Genomic DNA, 20,749 nt, shown 5'->3' on the forward strand with positions numbered 1-20,749 from the left:
TATAGGGAAACGACCATGAGATTCTCATCTGATTTTCTACTAACAATTGAAAGGAGTATTGAAAATGAGACATTTTTTAAAATTATGAAGCTATTTTTGACAATTCCACAAGCAATGGGATTAAGAGTGTGCCAAGTCTAACTTTTTAAAATTATAGAACTATTGTAAAAAATTCTAGTGAGAGGGAAAAATGCAAATTTCCCTTTGCGTGACAAATACAACAAAGATATTAAAATTTTAATATAATTTCAGCTTCCATGGCAATTTCATGAGTAGTGTAACTAGTAAAATTTTTTGTTTTTTCAATTTCATTATTTACATAACAAATTGTTCTTAGTTGAGGCAAACACTTCTTTTCTTTTTGATTCTTTCATATATTGGGGTTGATGTGATTTGATTTTAATAAAAGGATGAGATAGAGAATTCTATTCTTGGCACAATGATTCACCAGGTGAAATTGCATATATAGGGAGAATATTTGAGAGAAAGTTTATTGAATGGTCACCTCTATGAGTAGTAACTTGATGTAAAAAATAATATTTGGGTATTTATAATGGTGTTAGAAATTATGTAGTGTGGTGGGGTGTATGTGTTTATTGTATGATTCTTGCATTGTACGGGCCGAAGATGTGTTATCCAAGCCAAGTATTATCATTGAAAGAGGTAAGCTCAAGCTCAAGGCTCTATTGAGTCTAACTCGAGCCCGCGTCTGGTGCTCCATGCATTTTGGGAGAAGGCACACAATGTCGCGTGTGCTGAGTTTTGAACCCAGGTCATAAGTGAAAACTTCAACCACTCCACCATCAAGTACACTTTAGTTTTTTTACTGTTACTCTCTATTAGTAAAGCTTATTCAGAATTCTTTGATATGTTTGGAGGGATTTCGACATCATCTTCAAGAGACGAGACTCTCCGTTACACTAGAGGATTTTTATACACTGTGGAACATGCAATCGGTTGCCAAATTGTCTTCCTCTATCAATGATGGAAGGTATTTTTATTTCTAACCCTCCTTTGGGGTGTAAATCTTTTTTTATTTATTTTTTTAGTGGGGTTCGCCTCTTCTCAGTTTCGAGGTGGGTGAGCAAGAGTAGACAATTCTTACTTGTGGTGACAAAGCCCTCCAAGACTTTGGGGAAGGTGGAGCGGCACTTCTGTTCTTTTCTTTTAATTATCTTTTTTTATAAATTATTATACGAACGTTGCCTCAAGAGATGATTTTCTCACAACTTATATGGTCGAAAATTTTGGTATGTAATTTTACATTAGTGTTTCGTATGTTGCCTCAAGGGGTGATTTTCTCCCGCTCTCATGGTCGAAATTTTTAGCATTTAACTTGATAGTATTTTATACTTGGGATGACTTTTTTTACATGGTTGTAAATTCGGTATGCTAAATCGGCAATACTCGGGATTTATGAATATAGTTATCACCAAATGGTTCTTTGGTAGATCTTTTAGAGCTTTTTATCTTGTGTCTTGTCAATATCCAGCAACGAAATAGTCTTATCAGGTTAATATTTGTATTATGGATAATGAATGAAATGTGTCCTTTTTGTTCATCATTTTCTAGTTTAATACTTCAACTAAAGGATTAAATGGGGATTAGGAGTTCAAGTATAAAATGCCACTTCTCACTGAAGCTGAACCAGAGGAGCGCCACATGTCTGACTTGTCAGCTTGGTGATATTCAGGTCTTTTGATATACAGTTTACCCTTTCAACTTCTGGAAGTGTTTGGAATGATTTGTGTTCTGTCATTAAATCCAAACTTCCAGCCCACAGCATAAACGATGGCATCAAAATTGAAAGTAAAGTAACTGTTCATTATAACTAACTTGTCTATATTTCGATGTTGTATCTCCTTCCTTTGGTTAATGTTTTTTAATGCTAGAGGATTCTGGGCCAGAGATAAGTGTGTTGCATGTTGGCTTTGAGATTTAAAATAAAGAAATGCGTCTAAAAAATCCAGAAATCAGGAAATGTGAAAGATCTTGATTTATGGTACTGCTACCTAGTAAAGTGTGGTTGTGTTTATGACATGAATGGCTTTCTAGGGAGCATGTTCCTCACTGTTGCCCAATTTACCTAAACGTAAAATTTTATTTATTTTCCAGAGTTGGACAGTTTAGGCATTGAACATGATATCAATAGCTTGCGGAAGGAATATGAGGAGAAGGATATCACCATCAAGGAACTGTGTACTTTTCTTCGCACCTTTGCAGAATTGGAAGACATCATCTGCAGGAAGATCATGATTATCAACAAGCTCCGAAAGGACATAAAATTGTGGAACAAAAGGTAAGGATATACATGTTGTGTATTCTTACCAAACAACTTCAAAAAGGTCCTCATAACTTGACATTTATCGATGTAGCCTTGTTAGAAACTCTCATGCTTAAAGGTAAATTCGGCCACAAGCAATATGCTCTAGAATTTAATATGATGTATCTTGAGCAGGTGGTAAACCTAACAAGATTCCGGCGATCATCCTTCACAACAGCAAGTTCAAATGTGCAGCATCTTCCTATAATGGCAGATAACGTACTTTATGACATTTACAGTTCAACTGGTCCATCTTCTGATTCAGACAGCTTTCTCCTAGGAACCCAATACAAGCTCTGGCTTTGAAAAGGCAAGAAATCTCCATCCAGATAAGTGATAAAGAGAAGTCACTGAATCAGACACCTAATTTCCTTCCAGTGGAGAAAATAGAAGCAGGAGAAGACAAGGAAGTAGCTTCACATAAGAGAGGGGCTTAGTGAGTATTTTCTACTGGAACCATAACAATCACCAATAATAAACTACTGTTGCTTGTCTGAGGGGGTTATAAATGGGATCTTTACTGTGGAAAGTGAGAAACAATTGGCTTTTAGACCTGCAGTTTCTGGGACTTGATGATTTTGAATGAGAAAAAAAGCATAAAACATGTTCTCCATCAGTTAATAAATGAAAATGAAAACTGCAGCCTTGTATATTCTGTTATGATGGTGTTTATATTTTTGTAGGTCAATGGAGAAGCGATGCTCAATTTTTTGGAATTATGATGCCTATAACTCAGACGTATTTTCCATGGCAATGCAAAATCTTGAGAAAATTTGAGGCACAAGCAATACTTAGAGGTATAGGCATGTGGGGCGTTGTGCGTCTTTAGACAGAGACTTGTGCAAGGTTTGCCATTAGATTTCATGCGGGGAACTGGTCTGGTCCACCAGGGCTATTGAAATCTGCAAATACTTTGAATAACAAGTAATATCTTCATGAATATTGACTTGTTAGCAGACAGAAACGAAGTTGAAAATAGGGGTCAAGAACCAAGTTGAATTAATATATGTAGCAAAAGAGAGGAAATCAAAGCATGTGAGGAGAGGAGTAGGTGTCCAGTCCTGGGAATTAGATTCAGTTGAATATTCCAATGCGGGAGTTTAGCCCACTTGGTCCTGTAATCCCGTTTAGGGGCTGCTGTGGAGATCTCTTTCGTTGTTTAGTGCAAGCAAACATGGTCTTGGTCAAGACCATTATATCTATGGCCATCTGAGTAATTATTTGATTCTTGACTACTGGAACTGAAAGCAAGACATATTACAACCTTATCATATCTACAAACTCATGCAGAATCCAATTCTTCATACCCTTTGAAACTTGAAATTTACCCTTGTTTTTGCCAAGAATGTCTTAGAAGTTTACTGTAATATTCTTAGTTATAGAACATGCCCCTGCCCTTGCAATTTGGAAATAATTGGAACATTCAAGAAGGGTTCACCACTCTCACTAATAAAATGGCTATACAATAAGTTGAATTTTTTTATTTTTTTAAAGAAATACCCAAGTTATATGCGTATTATACATATATAAATATATGTGTGTGTGAGGGAGAGAGTGAAAATCTCATGACTTGTCTCATTATAGTTTGGCACTATGGTTAATAAACTAATAATTTTCATTTTGATTTCATTACTAAAACCTCGGAAAAAATCGCACAACGCACTTCCATGTTATGACAATGCATAAGCATAGACCATACCATTTAGTGTTGCTTGTAGAAACTGGAACAGGGCATATATTCTCCCCAAGTCCTTTATTTAAGAGACCAACGGTATTGATTGTAATATCGTCACATCTCTAACCAGTTAGATGACAAGGGACTTGAGTTACTTATTATTGTCAAATTCTTCTCTTACCTGTTAAGGCATCTTCCAATCAGATATAACCCTAATAAAAATAATTGATATTCGAGACAACAATCTCCAAATTTACGACACATAAAGGTATCATATTAGTACTTATATGTTAAATGAAAATACCATCTTACAAATAAAAGATCTCAACCACTACATATAAACATGTAATTGGTCTTAATTTTGAGGGACCTAGTTTTGCCGCCTGCCTGAATTGAATCCCCTTTCTCTTTGGAACATTTCTCGTGTTTTCGGAAACAGCGTTTCTAGTTTGGTTGTCATGTAATGTATTGTATTGGGAGGTGGAAGAACAGGAAAACGATGTCAATGGGAAACGGACCATTTGTTGGTGGCGCCACAATTTCTGAATACATGAAATGATTTATATGTTTCACGAAATATTTACACCTATGATTCCTGTTCTATTTACAGTATTTACACAAACAATCATTATTATTATATTTTTTTTATAATTACAAAAATTACTCTCGATAACAAAAAAATATAAATAATTTGTGTGATAATATTAACATTTCGAGAGTGGGTGTGCACAACTTATTAAAAATCAAAGATGATTGTGTTAACGATGTTGATATTTTTTATAAGTGTATGTATAATATTTCAAAGACACAAAAATAAACCATAGGTCAGACGTATAAATGTCATTATGCCTTAATTGTATGCTATTAATTTATTTTTTCTTTTGTAATGAATCGGTCACAGTTATAATATAAATTTTAATAATTAAAAATTTAATATTAAATAATTATAACTAATTATTAATTATTATTATAATACATCAACAATTATTATTACACAAATAAATGCCCACGTATTGACGGATTTCGAATGTATGCTTACATATATATATATATATATGTATGTATACTTTTTTTTTTCCATGAAAATTGGGAAATTGGAATATATAGTATACAATTCTATTTCTAGGTGGTGTTTTTCAGTCAAATAAAACGTGTTTTCCTTCTCAGACGTTATTAAAGCTCTCACCATCTAATATTAGACATTTATTCCATGTTCCAAACACAGACCAAAGACGTTATTCTTGACCTTCCTAGTTTGGCAACACGTGCAGACGTTTACTTTAAAAAACAAATAAATTAGAAGCCGTGTGATTGTATTTTTATATTATTATCTGAAAAGAAATTATTAGATTAATATACTTTTTAATAACTATCAATTTTTTTATAAAAAAATAATTGAATAGTAAATTATAAAAAGAAATAATAATTCGATCAATTATAATCCTAAATAATAATAATATTGAATGGAACAATGAAAGACAAATAATATACCCCGGCCATGCATATGAACATTGTGAAACTTAACAATCGAAATCTCGTATTTATTTGTAGAACATCAACTTTTACCTTAGTCTCTAAACTCAATAATAAAAATAATGTGTCGGGTTTTTTACTCTTTTATTTGATGTCGGAAAACAATGTAAAAGTGATTTTAGAATTTGACATTCGCAGTAATTTATTGATCTTTATAACATAAAATTTCAATTCAAAATTAGATAGTTTTAGTTTTACCACGTGATTTAAGCCTCATTAACGGCCTAATTTTAAAAATTTTATTTATGAACGGGTATGATTCAACCGAATTCCCAAACCTAAACTTTCGATACGCTGTTAATAAATATTATAAGCGAAAATTTTGAAGCATGTTCGATGAATTGTTATAATCCTAATTACAAAGTATGAAATTTGGATCTCATATTGATTTTCAGTACATAATGATGAATTCTCATATGGGTTCATATTTTGCACTTGAATGTTTAATTTCTGAAATAGGGTTTTTGACAGTAACAAAAATTACTCTATGATTTAGCTTCCTTTATGAAAAATTGGAAATGGTCAAATTCCATTGGTGTAGGAAGATTCTAGCACACAATCAAATGAAGAGTAGAATATCCAACTCTTCGATTCGACCCCATCCACAGTTGATTAAAAAACTAAATTAAGGTAAATTATAATCAATTTTTCTAAAATTTTATGCATTAACAAAATTATTTTATTATTCCAAAAATTATCAATATCTTTTTAATTTTTGACCGTGGTTCAATGACAGCCCAATTCAATAATTTTCGATAAAATTATATTTTTAATTTCATAGGACAGAGGATTAACATATTTAGGTATTTATTTTACGGGATTTTCAAAAATTATCTCAAAATTGAGAAAACTTGACATATTTAGTCATATGCTTTGCGAAATTTATAGGATTAAATATATCGAATTTTTCTCAATTTTGAAACTATTCTGCAAATTTCGTAAAGTAAAAAACTAAAAGTGTTGAACTCTCTATTTGGTAGAATTAAAAGTGTAACTTTTACTATTAGTTATTTTTTTTAAAATATAATAAGGCGAAGTTGACAATTCCAAATATCAATTAATGATATATAATTTTATTAAATATCATAAGCATTAATAATTTTTCAAATAAAAAAATATATAATTATATCAAATTTTAAAAAAATATGTATTATAATTGACCCAATCAATTATGTTTCCCTAGCAAGACTCGCACCAAATTTACAAGAATCTTTGTGTATTGGAGGCAGGTGGACCAATTCATATTTGAGAATTCTTGAGCAACTTGGGAAAAAAATTTATTCATGTTTAGTTTGAGGGAATCAAATCAATCTTAAAACAAATATAATATACTTTTTTATAAATTATACACCAACTATACTATAAGTATATTGTATTTATTATATTAGTTGGTTCAATTAAGAATAAAACCCAATCTGAATTATAATTTTCCACAAATTGGACTTACAATTAAGAAATAAATAAGCCAATTTCAAACATATTTTAGTGTCAACTTTGGGATTCATTTGACAAAAACATCATTAATTTCTCCATGATTTTTGTAATAGAAACTTGAAGAAAATATGATTTTTTTTTTATTTTTTTTTTGGTTTAGAGTAATTAGATCATATATAACTGATGCTAATTGACCATCTAAGCAACAGTTACTAAATATTATATTTATTGCAGACCATGCCATAATATCACTTATACTAAAATTACGATAAATATTGATTAATTGTGATTAATACTTAAATTTTTATATTTATTTTATTTGACTATGATTTAAAAAATATTAATTTATCATAATTGGTAATACTTCGTCTATAATGTAGTTTTTTTTTTTAATTTTGTGGTATATGATTAATTTCTAGTACAAATTGAATCTCACTGCGTGACTTCCCTCTATTTTTACTTTTTTCTTCCAAAGATTTATATTCCAATGTTGAACAATCAAACAAAATAATATATTTCTTACATTTTAGGATTTAAGTATCATGCGATAAGAACCCTTGTTCAAGAAAGAATTGAAATCAATATATTTATATACTAAAATTTCGAAATAATAAATTACAATAACTTGTATAAAATGAGATTAATATCTACACGTTCAGTGATATTTGAATTCATGATTTCAAATTTATTCATTGAATTTTAATTTTAGGACACGGTCAGATATTAAAAATTGCTTATAGTATATTTATAAATTATTCATTAATATAATTATCAGAAAAAATTAGAAAAAAAAAAAGAATTTAAGCGTTTCAAGGTCCAAAATATCTAATACGAACCTCCCCAAAAACCCCACTCCAATATTTATCACTAAAGTTAATTATAATAGTCATTGTCAAAAAGTTGATTTTTCATACTAAAACAATTCCAAATTAATAAAAATAAATACTTGACCCATAACTAGGAAATCTATAACAAAGAAATTGTACTAGGAAAAGCCGTCGTACTTGTTTGAAAATTTATTCTCTCTTGGTGCAGAGAGAAAATTGCATTTTTATTCCTAGAAATTAGATTTATTTTTAATTTGATCCAATTCATTATATTTTTTTTTTACATTATATTTCATAAATTAGAACTTTTTTCGGTTTCAGTCCTCACGTGACTTTTCCATCTAATAATTAACGGAGAAGTTATAGGATCGTTAGTTCAAACACTTGCTGGAATAATGCCCTATAATTTCTGTGCTAATTATTAAACGAAAAAGTCACGGCGGTGACTAAAAATAAAAGAGTTTATAATTTATAGGATGTAATATGAAAAAATTATAATAAATTGGACTAAATTGAAAATGATGATAATATATTGGACCAAAAATGCAGTTTCCCCATTTTTGACTTTTCTGCAAATAAATACATATATACAGTTCTTCAAATCCTCTTCCTGAATCTGATCATTGACGCTTTTTCTCTTTGCATTTATCTGTTCTTCGTCAAAATACATACACACTTAGATAAATATAGATACAGACATATTTATATCTATCTACGTACCAGGACTACTACTCGCGAGAAGAAGGACGGACGGAATTCAAACTCTCATGCAGTGAAAGCAAAAACCCCACACCGACATGCCAATGGATCGATCGCCGTATTACTCTTCCTCCTCCGACAGCTCTCCGTTTTCTTCTTCGGGCTCGTCGCCGGCGAAAGCTTCGACGGTTGTGCTCTCAATTGAATGCTTAAAGGGCAGCTCCAAGGCCGACGAATGGACCGGCGACATGCTGCAGACCGGCGACATAGTGGAGGAGTTAAAAATCGGGAACCTGACGGTCAAGTCGCCGTTCAAGAACGGCAAGACCGGCGTGCAGAGGATCCTCCACAACTCCTTCAAGCAGAAACAGACGTCAATCCGGGTCCGGGTCAGGCGCGGCTCCGACGACCTCGCGGAATTGCAGGCGTGCATCGTGCCCGGCGACCAGTTGGTGGGGAAGAAGCAGTACGTTTTGCGGGCCATTGACGACCCGAATTACGCCGTCGGGTTCTTTGATCGGACGGAGAGCGAGTGCTTGAATTTGCAAGGTACGGTAAAAACGTTGACTTTTCGTTGCTTGGAACTTTTAGCAGACTTCTTTGAACACGAGGGGGTTCAGAATTATTAACACCAAATTAATGCATCATGACCAAATTTATGTTGCGTAATTGATAAAAAGCCTGTGTCAAATTTTATGTATTATTTGCTCTATGAAGAACGAAAAATTTAGACTAATTATATGATAAATATAATATATTTGTTATGTAATTGATATATAATTTAAGAACACTTGTTTTGTCATTAATTTAGTTCGACCAGACCTAATTCAAACTAGAATTTTCCCTTAAAAAACATATAGCCAATAATGGTAACATTTTTTTTCTAAAAAAGAATTATATTAAATTATTCTTTGTCGCGCCATCTTCGTTTATTTCATAGTTCATATACTTTGTTTGAGCATATTAAAATTATATGATAAGGGTAATATGTATTAATCATATAATTAATGTCAGTTTGGTTGAATTTGATTTTGGCTAAAAGTTTACTTAAAAAGCAAATATATATATGTAGTTGCAGGGCAGGAAATGTGGCCCATTAAAAAGTAAATAAAAATGAAGCAAGAAAGAAACCATTACTAGTTCTTGGGTTAAATACACTTTTCACCCTTAAAATATATGTATAGTCGTATTTATCCCTTTACACTATAAAAGATAACAAAAATTCCCTTCATAATATAGTCCAAAATTTTTATGTTGAAGATTTTTTTATTATTTATCGCCATTAAAATATGTTTATTATAATTATTCCTCTAAAGCATTTGGATTATTATGAATTTGTTATTTATTATAAATAATACCCAAGATTCATGATTTTTATAATTAGTATGCAAAAATATGTATAAATTCTATATAGTTACATCACAATTTACATTTATTTAAATGTATTTTTTAAAATAAATAATTTACCTTGTCAAATATATTACATAGATTGGGGTCATAAATATATTTTTTTAATCTTATACAATTTGTAAAATGCTATAGATTTTACATATTATGTTTTAAACAAAAAATAAGTAAAATTCTAAAATTACTAAAAGTAGTCACTAGAAAAAAAATTACTATTGACTACAATACTAGTGGTTATAGCTAAAGAAATTATGGTAAATGAGTATTATTAACTACGATTAAATAAAACTGATGCAAAAAACTAGTTTTTCCGCCATGAAAAAATTATTTGCAGCATCAAAGAGCCATGGTCAAAACATTTGCTATGATTTTTAGTCATGATAAATGTTATAGCAACCCTCTCAAAAGTCACGCCAACAACCATTGTGTGGTTGTGGTTAATAACTATTTACTACGGCTATTTGTTATTAACAATGTCAATTAACTGTAGTTAAATGTTATAATTCTTCTAATGAGTTTTGAAGGAGATACATCACTTTATCGAGTAAATTAAAAATACAGGGAGTAAGTAGAAGGATATTTTTATCTTGTTAACAACAAATTATTTTGTTATCTTTCATAGTTTAGGGGATGATTGCGACGATAACCATAATTTAAGGGTGTAAAATATATTTAACCCTTAATTCTCATTCATTTTTTGCCGTGGTTTTCCAAGTTTCTAGGATCAGATTCAAAGTGCATGACATGTCCGTATGCTTGATATTGTTTCGAGTCTTATTTTAAATGATAAGTTATATTGACACTCCTAAAATTAAGTTAACACATTTCATGTCTTTGTATGATTACCGCTATACCTCTTGAGGTTATATTTATAATTGTAATTATATTTTCTATTAAAAGACAGAGCTTACACGAATACTTTTTTGGAAAATATTGCACTAACAGCCCTCGAGAGATATGGCTGTAATTTTACAAAAAAATATGAGGTATATGTACAATTTAACATAATTTTAGGGGGTGTTAAATTAATTTACCAATTTTGAAAAGTAAACGGAGAAAAGAGAGGAATGAAAGGACATGAGGAACGTGCTTTGCAGCCTGCCGAGTTTCTTAATTACAATCCTTAGAAGAATATTGTAAAAGAATGTGTAAACTAACCATGAGGGGCACCCACATACATTTGAAGCATTTGACTAGAAGAATATTTGTAGTTGACAATTAGGTGGTCCGAATATATACATATACATGTTATGCATTTCAACCTGTTCACTTTCCTCGGAAGCTTTGGTCTGTTTTCCTCACATGTTACTTTCTTTCAACCCATTCCCATTTACCTATTCAACATTAGTTATAATTAAGTCCATCACCTGTTAGTACGTAGTACAACGTTGACCGCTTGTGTTTCTTCTTCCTGCATTACACATGATGTTGTATGTTGCAGTCTAGTATTGCAGAGTGAAGTCTGACCTGACGTTATGTTTAGAGATCATTGATTGTGAATCAAATCGCCGTAATAAAAGTGGATTTGGACAATTGTAAATGTGTCTTGAAATGATTTCCAAATTGAACCCTTTATCTACTTTTTCTTCCGCTATATATGTTTCTTGATATTGGGCAAATTTTGCTAATTTACTACATTCATTCTAGCTTCAAGAACCTCAAGAATGGTGAGTGCACTAGAGAGAACTCCACTTCAAGACGGTTACGTCTCGTATCCGTGGGAGAGGCGGATGGGTGAGATGCTGTCGATTCCCAATTCAAGCAGCTTTTACTCCATCCTCTTCTTGCCAAAAGCCTCTGACAAAGCCGGTACCCGGTACAACGACCTCGAGGACACCCTTGCGCGAGCCCACGCGTGGATCAATGCTTCCCAGGCATCGGGGGCTCCTATTGTGTTCATGAACATTCAGACCGAATCCCTTCTTACAAAGGTACCTAATTAAGTCCCAAAAACATTGACTTGAAATTAAACATACAGTTGATCTAAGATTTGCTGTGCGTGGTTCAGATATCTGGAGATACTGCTTCTTCCACAGTAAGCGCGGGATCGCTCTCGGACTTGTCGAATCTTGCCAACACCAGCATATATGGTTTTGAGGACTACCACGGGATAGACATCGGTGTGGTAAGAGCTGTTCGTCTATGGTTCTCCCCGCTTGCAGGGGAGATTCCAATCGAGATCAAGATCAAAGAAACCGACACAAAGCTCGGATTTGCCATCAGCCGAACAGAAGAGGTACTAATACTACAATAGAACCTTATTCCTTAAACAACATAACTATCACACAATTCTTGACTCTGTTACAAAATGTGAATGAACAGGGATTCATCCACATATCATCAGTCATCGAAACTGACAACGATGCACCGTCTGCCCGGTCAGGGCTGAGCAATCTGTACAAGCAGGCATCCGAAACCTCCCGGCTCCTGGTGGTGTCCCGAATATCCAACCAAAAAGTTCTTCCCTGGATGGTTTCTCCAACAGGCGCAATCCGATGCTTCGACACGGTTTCACTCAGCCAGAAGCTCTCCCTCCACCGCCACGCTAGGGTGCCAATCCTCCTCCATGTTTTCCTATGGGACAGAAGCGCAAACTACGCAAACGTGGGCAGCATCAGGGCCCGAGCCATGTCGGTGTGCCCTCCGTCATTGCCGACTGAGGTTCACTTGGCGCGTAGGGATAATGAGAATCAAGCGCTGCCGACGGAAGAGGAAGAGGAAGAGGAAGAGGAGACGGATGATCAGTATGAGAGTAGAGAGGGTGATGGAGCGGCGGCCATTATGCTGGACCGAGATACTGCTGGGGAGTTCTCCTTCCGGTTGCATGATTTCGGTCTTACAAATAATTGGGTGTGACATAATTATATATATGTCTTGCTTTTAGTTAACCTTATTTGTGTTCTGTCTTTGACATTTTTTATGTACATATATGTGCAATCTATCTGCATTCGTCTTCATGTAATGTAGTACACTTGTAGCAGTTAACCCATATATATAGTTGAGCTAAATTTTGATTTCTACGCTGGGTTCTGTTATATAAAATTTCATGTTATATCTGGAAAATTCTAAATCAGATCTGATTCGATCAAATTTGAATCAATCACAAGAAAAGTGCAATACACTTGTTGTGTGATTATAATTTAGGAAAAGTGACTAATCACATAATAAGTATATCATATTTGCTCTGTGATTGAATTGGTTCGACCCTACGTCTATGCTATATTATTTAGGTTGGATGCTGAGTAACCCACTTAATATTCAATATGTGTAGTGACTAAGTTAACCCTATACGAGCAAATGATTAATGACAAGTAAATCTTTTGAATTGACAAGTGAGTTTTTGGAATTAGAAAGCCAATTGAATTGAATTGTTGATTTTCAATCGTAATAATAATAGTACATGTTAGTTCATTATAAATTATTATTAAATATTAAAGTTTAATATGTTTATCGAAATCTACAATATAGTTGTATACTGTCAATTTATTAAAAAAAAAACTGATCACATATGAATTGCAAGTTTTTACTGTTTTATAAAATTCTTCACTTTCTTTTAATTTGTTTCTCATAAAAAATATGAAAAGTAGTGAGTAATATAGTATAATTAAATCAATTCTAATGAACTTAAAATCAATCACCAACCCATATGTACATCACCAATTCACTTAAAATGTATCATCAACCCACTTAGAACCCATCACCGACCCATTTAATACCCATCATCAATCTATATAGGATCCATAATAAATTCATGATTATAATATATACTAATATCTTTCATCAATTGTATTATATTACTAAAATTACTTTTGATAAACTAATAGAAAATTAAACATGAAAAACCCATTTAGTACCCATTAGAACCCATATAAAATTCATAATCTATTTAATTAATTTAAACAAAATTATATTATACTCATATTAAAAAATATTAAACCAAAAACTAAATGAATTGGGTTGGAAACATACACTATGTTTGTTTTCATTTTCAAATTATCTATGAAACGAGTCAAAACATGCCAAATGTTTGCCATCACTCACAAACACCTTATCTAAGTGTTTTTAACTGTCTTAACATAAATACATATATATATATACACATATATTTACATAAATATATATAAAAAAAACATAATTTGACAATAAATAGTAATTTTTGTCTTCCAAAACACAATATTAAACATACTATACTTATTTTAAATTATCTCAAAAAATAAATTCAAGTATATATACTATTTTTAACACATATTTATTTATCTTTATTTTTCTCTCACTATTTTCACAAAACACGCAGAAAACAAATTCAAGCACTATTATAGATTTCCACCAGATTGCGACTCCTAATTCGAATATAATTTTTACTGCAAGATGCATAGTCCGAGGAGTTTCCAAGAGAAACAGATCTGAACCGTTAAACTACCTTGCAATCGACGCCCGTAGTTCTCCAATCGAAGCGGCCCAATTCTGCCTTCGCATTGGCTGGTCAGCACAAATTCGGATGGCGATCCGAGCCAACTCCCTCAATTAATCACACACCCTCGGTTTCCATTCCAATCCAACGGCAGAGACATCCTATTTCCAAAAATTTCAAAATTTGCCCAAATGTTCAAACCCTCCCGCTCTGTTGTTTTTCACTCAAAACCACAATTGACAATCCTATAAAACCCCCCACCCAAATCTCCTTACTCACAAACTTCTGATAGACACAAATTCATTCATACTCATCTTTCAGCATCACAGGCCACTGATCAATGGCTCGTACGAAGCAGACGGCTAGAAAATCCACCGGAGGCAAAGCCCCAAGGAAGCAGCTGGCAACGAAGGCGGCCAGGAAATCCGCCCCCGCCACCGGAGGCGTCAAGAAGCCCCACCGTTTTCGCCCAGGAACGGTGGCGTTGAGGGAAATCAGGAAGTATCAGAAGAGCACCGAGTTGTTGATTAGAAAGCTGCCGTTCCAGAGACTTGTTAGAGAGATCGCCCAGGATTTCAAAACAGATCTTCGCTTCCAGAGCTCCGCGGTGGCCGCGCTTCAAGAGGCGGCGGAGGCTTATCTGGTGGGTCTCTTTGAGGACACGAATCTGTGCGCCATTCATGCTAAGAGGGTAACCATTATGCCTAAAGATATCCAGTTGGCCAGGAGAATTAGGGGTGAGAGGGCTTAGATTTAATCTAGGGTTTGCAGTTTAATCTCCTTGTTCATCTTTCTAGTTGTTTCATTTAGCGTAGAAATCAATGAGAAAGCAATCTTGGTATTAGGGATTTTGTATGGGATGATTGAATATTGGGATGTAAAATTATCTTATTAATATGAGAATTAATGTGTTATTTCAATTGTGGGTTTCTGAAATTTAATTTCTGTTTCCCATATGCGATTCCAAATTTAAGAAAATATATGACATTTTTTCTTATTTTCTTTGCATCATGTGCAAATATTACAGCTTTATCCAATTTCAGTGTCTGTTGTTTTCTTCAAAGGTTAGGATATGTAATAAAAGGTGAATTTGAATTGTGTTTGGTAATACTTAATTAGTACATGGTGAGTATAATTTATATTGTTACGTTATTGATTAATTTTGTAGATTATTTACCAATTAATGTAAGGTGCTCATTGTATAATTAATTATCTATTTAATTTGGGTTTGATCAAATTTGAACTAATAAGGTTAAAGCACCAGCAGCATCTATTATTGTTATTTGGTTCGCTTTCACTAGGGGAGTTGCAAACTCAGCTGCCCACGCTCTTGTGAGGTAAGCAACTTCAAATTCGGAGGGATTCCATCCTCCTGTTTTTCGTTCTGAAGCCTTGTACTTTGATGATTCCAAATGATTAATAAAATCCCTCAATTCCCCTAAAAGAAAAAAAAAGTATATTTATGATGTAATTTGTGTATAATTTAAATAAAATGATCAATCACATATTTTATATATTATATTTACTTTATGATTAGTTTAATTCGATCAAATTTGATATGGAAAAAACTTTCCGAGTGGGAGTGACCCATTTGGAGACAGCAATTATTTGAGACAATGCAACTCTTGTGGACCAAATGTGGAAATCTTAAACAGCATCATTAGCAAGAACCACAAATGAACTGACCAAACAGTATTAAAAGACAGTTAGCCCAAAACATAAGAGAACAGAGCAAACATTGTTTAAAAATAATCAACCCCACATGCTTAGTATACTCATTATACCTCATAATTATATGTTTTTGACATTTACAATATGGTTAATCATAATCACCCACACCATCATCATCATCATCCAGCTAAGTAAAAATCTGCTGTAAAGATGTATATGAAAAATCCAAAAACCAGAAGAAAAAAAGAAGAGGCAGACAGTAGTTCAAGAAAAGACCACAACATAAGCAATGTAATTAGTCAAATACTAAGGCCAGAAGGAGTCATCCACATTGGCCTCTTCCATGGCCATGTCCATGTTAAAATGGGACTTGGCGTGATGAGGTTGTCTGCCCCTAGACGAAGGAGATGCATTCTCTGGTGTGTTGTAATTAGCGGTGGACGATAATTGGCGCATGCGCAGGTGGACAACCTCTGCCTGTGCGAGCGCTAGCTGGGCTTGCAGCATGTCTATCTGCTGCTGCAAAGATGATATAGCTCCCACGCAACCGTATACTGGATCTCTTACGCGGGCGTTTGCTTCGTACACCATGGAACTCACTGCATCACCTCTGTGATGTTCAGGCAACTCCTGCATGATTAGAGGAGTTTTTCAAATTTGTAAACATGTTGAATCAGAGAACAGTAAGTTACCATGAGGTCACGGATACGACATTTTAACGTCGTTAGGTTTCTAGTAGTACTCGGACAAAATGAATGTTAGAATTTCGAACTTTTGGTAGCTTACATTCAACTTCTAAAGTTGCCTTTCTGTGTTTGATGATCATACTTTTTCTCTTTGTTGTATTGAACAAAGACTAAGAATCCTTTGACTAGAAAAACATGTCTTGTACCGAATTAAGCAGCATAAAGAGGGACACATGACTGGAAATTCTAATCCGAATCAAGTTTGGTCGAATCTAAACCAATTATATGGTAAGTGCAATACACTTGTGGTGTTATTGGCGTATAGTTAAGAAAAAGTGATCAATCACATGATAAGTGTATCACATTTGTATTGTGTTTGGTTAAGCCAAATTTGATTTGGGTAAATATTTGCCAAACATCACTAGTGTATCTTAAAGATTGTAATAACAACCATTGACTGCACGAATCAATAGTAAAGTCAAATTAGGTGCAAAAAGAAGAAGAAAATTAGTTTCACGAGAGTAGAAACTTTTGAAATTTTAATGCTCTTACTATTTGTTGTAAAGGGACTGCTAAAACCTTATTCAAACTGCAAAGTAGCTATATGTAATATTTTTCTGAGCAAAGGTCTAGCTTTAATGCATGATAATCGAGTACTAATTTGAACAAATGCCAGTAAGAAAAATGTTTATATCCAAAGCAAGTTTATTGAACTGATCATATATGCCATCTGACTCATGTACACGCCGACACCGAGGATTTGGGACCGCAAAACCTTCAACACAGAGAGAGAGAGAGAGAGAGAGGTGGAGATGAAACCTGGAGCATCTTGTTAACGTTGCTAGCACCAAAGACCTTATGCACGCTGGCAAACTTGTGGGGCTCGTCGGCCGGGAAATATGGGGCAAAGACGCAGTCCTCCGCACACCTCCGGCGAAGAAGCTTGCACGCAGCGCATGGCGATGGCGCCCCTTGTTTTCTACTGCTCTCCTTCATAACTCCGACACCTAATCAGCTCTTGCAAAAGCTACCTGCTATATTTGCTATATGTAGAATCAAAATTGGGATGTATATATATGGATAAACCAAACACTATTAGAAGCTATGAATATGTTTGGTTTCCGGGGTACTACAACATGCACCCTATTTTTGTTCTTTTCTAACTTAAAAAGTCGCCATTTCTTTGAAACAAAGAGATGTGGGGGAAAAGGTGGGGGTGGGGAGGAGACATGAATTAGGAGGGGGGGGGGGGTCGCATGTTGTATATGGGTTTTTTTAGTCTATTTTTATGTCGAGAAAAAATTACATGCATTGTACATGTGATATTTAATTAACGGGGAATGTATGAGGAAAATATCACATGTGCAGTGTATTGATGATTTCTCAATAGAAAAATCGACTACAAAACGGTTATATATGACAAAGTGCAAATTTTGTAAAGTTGAAATGGTAATTAAATTGACACAAAAAAAAAATAGATAATAAAGTGTAAAAATAAACATAATTCGAATAACAAAATATGATTTACCCTGATTTATATACAAAATTAACTGTTCAGCTCACCGAAAAAAAGAATTTTCTCCTACATTGTAAAAAACTACGGCTTAAAAATTATAATAAATAAATACTGTTTATCGTCATTTATCATGACCGGACAAAATTAAGACAGAAATTTAAGTGTTAACAACAATTAATCAATATTTTGGTTATAGTCAAAACATTTGTTAAAATTTTTAATTTTGACTAATTTTTCGACATCACGTTCAAAAATAATAACTAAATACTTGTTGTGCAGCCTTGATTATTTAGTATTCCACATGATTTTTTAATATAATCTTTTACTTTTTATCCATTTCTAGTGGACAGTATAATCTTTTATTATAAATTAATATTACTTTCCATATTATAATATATACACAAATATATTAAGAAAAAGTTGGTATATAAAATACAATATATGCGTAATGCAAAATTAATTTGTAATAGAAAACTAAGAAAAGTCAATCTAATAAAATATTCAATGGATCCTTAAGAAGTTTGATTTTGGTAGAAGAATAATATTTCTATGTGTCGGTTTACTTTTGTTGTAATGAATTTTTGTCATTTATTTATACCATACATATAGCTTTGACCAGTAGTATATTTAAATGTATATTTGCGTGGGTAGAGTGTAGACAGGGTTATATCCACATCAAATTATTACACTCGTGCAATCTCAAGATCATACTTACCTTTTTGCATTTCCATAACATGATTTCAATTTTCAAAATCTACCAATTTTAATGAGGAAATGCTCACCCAATTCTTAATTTTATGGTCTTGTTGTTGATGGAAATAAATATCAAATTCACAGTACGAGTCATAAATACAAATTATTTTGAGTGAAAATTCTCTGACAATCAAATTAGAAATGGTCTAGTTGAAAAAATATATAAAAATTTCCCACATCACCACCTAGAGATTTTTAGATGGTGGCAACGACTCAAATTATAGGTTATGGAGTTAATTTGAATTAAGTCCGACCCACCCATATAAAAAGACGTTGATCCCGTCCATTTTGAAGGACTTTCCTAATTCAAAGGGGCAAATTTCTCAATATTTTTCAGTGAATAAGTTGTCATTTTTAAATTAACATTTTCTCTGTAGATTATTATGTTTGAATATTTACTGATACATACAAGTTTATTTATAATATAATAAATTTAAATTCAATAAAACATTATTCTTAAAATATGAGGAAATGTAGGGAAGAGATGCATTGAGTCTAGATGAATTGAATTTCATTAATTCTGGATCTCACAGAATCAGACGGCGGCGATTTCATTAAGATTGAGTGCTTCATGATTTGACCATTTATTTAATTGCATGACCACACACTGTCTGCCCAACATTTATTTGTTTTTATCTTCCCTAATTAATTAATTTACACTTTCTTATATAACAATTATTTTTTTTTCTCGAAGATGTATAGCTTTTAACTTATAAAAGTATAATGATATCAAATTATTAATTCATAGCTACTATTTTTAATAAAACTACAAGGATATATATATATATATAGTTTTTCATAGAAAAGTCGAAAAATTATCAGTAATTTAGCTATTTTTATTAAAGTTTTGATCAAGTATTTAAATTCTTGTCGGGGTCTCGAGTTGTAGGTTTCCTGTCCACCTTGATCCTTAAATTAATGGCGTTCGTAATAAAATTCGAGAGTATTAAATGCAACAATTAAAAACAATATATACGTTATATGAGACTTATGTATTCATAAAAATAATAGAATTGTATGACCTGACACGAATTGTTAATTTAAATTTTGATAAGACAATTAAATAGATCAAAGTATATTATTAAATTACGTTTAATCCGTGTTTAAATTGTATCGACTCGAGTTAAAAATGCGCAAATCCTTAAAATATCTAACCATTCTAATGGCATGAGGATAGTTTTATCAGTTCAAGCAATTTTGGACACAAATTAGATTGAGAATGTGAATTTGAATTTTTACTACTAGGAGGGCAATATAAATTCACTTTTTTGTTCACTTAAATAAAATGGTAAACTATAATAATCTGTTCTGAGTTTTATCATAATTACAAATAGTCCCTTATAATTTAAAAAATTACAAATACTTTTAAAATTAAATGTCCTCTAACAAATACCTCTTAGGAACAACCCATCATAAGTGCGTATTTATTAAACAACCGTTAATTTCATAGAAATATTTGTAATTTTTTAAATAATAAAAAAATGTTTATAATTATGACAAATTCGAGGAGAATCAATTCTAATTTATACTAAATAAAATTGAAAGCTTTTGACTTTTGGAGGGATATGTTTTATTTTTTTTATATATATAATATGTGGTGGTAGTTGAAGAAGTTAAGAATTTAAGGAATTGATTAGTTTTGAGGATTTGGAAAGATGCAGTAAATGGGTAGGGAGGGGGTGGGGGGCTAATTTAATTTGTCTCTCACGCGTGAGCACTGATCATGTTATTGTAATGATGATGAAGAGAGCAGCAGAAATGATGGGTTTAACTAACCAACTTAAGACAGTTGAGTTTTGAGTGTGTTTTCTTGT

At 32.6% G+C, this 20,749-nt stretch overlaps 3 protein-coding genes and 1 pseudogene across 4 annotated transcripts; 3 read left to right on the forward strand and 1 right to left on the reverse strand.

Annotated features, from left to right (window-relative positions):
* The first annotated feature begins 654 nt into the window (after positions 1 to 654).
* LOC148787950 (uncharacterized) lies at positions 655 to 3,548 on the forward strand (annotated as a pseudogene). The gene is made up of 4 exons (XR_016066159.1): positions 655 to 991; positions 2,116 to 2,299; positions 2,459 to 2,759; positions 3,007 to 3,548. The product of XR_016066159.1 is annotated as an uncharacterized LOC148787950 (transcript).
* Positions 3,549 to 8,387: 4,839 nt separating this feature from the next.
* Positions 8,388 to 12,916, forward strand: LOC105163552 (uncharacterized). Its single transcript, XM_011081953.3, has 4 exons — positions 8,388 to 9,040; positions 11,546 to 11,829; positions 11,907 to 12,134; positions 12,221 to 12,916. The coding sequence occupies exons 1-4, from the start codon at positions 8,590 to 8,592 to the stop codon at positions 12,752 to 12,754; spliced, it is 1,497 nt and encodes a 498-aa protein (XP_011080255.1). The 5' UTR covers positions 8,388 to 8,589; the 3' UTR covers positions 12,755 to 12,916.
* A 1,646-nt stretch (positions 12,917 to 14,562) lies between these two features.
* On the forward strand, positions 14,563 to 15,229 carry LOC105163551 (histone H3.2). The gene has a single exon (XM_011081952.3). The coding sequence runs from the start codon at positions 14,650 to 14,652 to the stop codon at positions 15,058 to 15,060; it is 411 nt and encodes a 136-aa protein (XP_011080254.1). The 5' UTR covers positions 14,563 to 14,649; the 3' UTR covers positions 15,061 to 15,229.
* An 818-nt stretch (positions 15,230 to 16,047) lies between these two features.
* LOC105163605 (LOB domain-containing protein 4) lies at positions 16,048 to 17,808 on the reverse strand. The gene is made up of 2 exons (XM_011082017.3): positions 17,486 to 17,808; positions 16,048 to 16,610 (listed from the first exon to the last, which is right to left on the reverse strand). Exons 1-2 carry the CDS (start codon positions 17,660 to 17,662, stop codon positions 16,287 to 16,289), a joined length of 501 nt encoding a protein of 166 aa, XP_011080319.1. The 5' UTR covers positions 17,663 to 17,808; the 3' UTR covers positions 16,048 to 16,286.
* Between the last annotated feature and the right edge of the window lie 2,941 nt (positions 17,809 to 20,749).

Source organism: Sesamum indicum, linkage group LG6 (genome assembly GCF_026168435.1).
Source record: "Sesamum indicum cultivar Baizhima isolate 11 linkage group LG6, ASM2616843v1, whole genome shotgun sequence".
Lineage (NCBI taxonomy): Eukaryota > Viridiplantae > Streptophyta > Magnoliopsida > Lamiales > Pedaliaceae > Sesamum > Sesamum indicum.

Bases quoted from the DNA above. Each gene is read 5' to 3' on its own strand.
- LOC105163552 (XM_011081953.3), top strand. From the start codon at position 8,590: ATGCCAATGGATCGATCGCCGTATTACTCTTCCTCCTCCGACAGCTCT. The intron at 11,830-11,906 runs GTACCTAATTAA...TGCGTGGTTCAG, and splicing joins CCGAATCCCTTCTTACAAAG to ATATCTGGAGATACTGCTTC. The intron at 12,135-12,220 runs GTACTAATACTA...GTGAATGAACAG, and splicing joins CCATCAGCCGAACAGAAGAG to GGATTCATCCACATATCATC.
- LOC105163605 (XM_011082017.3), bottom strand. From the start codon at position 17,662: ATGAAGGAGAGCAGTAGAAAACAAGGGGCGCCATCGCCATGCGCTGCG. The intron at 16,611-17,485 runs GTTTCATCTCCA...CTAATCATGCAG, and splicing joins ACGTTAACAAGATGCTCCAG to GAGTTGCCTGAACATCACAG.
- LOC105163551 (XM_011081952.3), top strand. From the start codon at position 14,650: ATGGCTCGTACGAAGCAGACGGCTAGAAAATCCACCGGAGGCAAAGCC.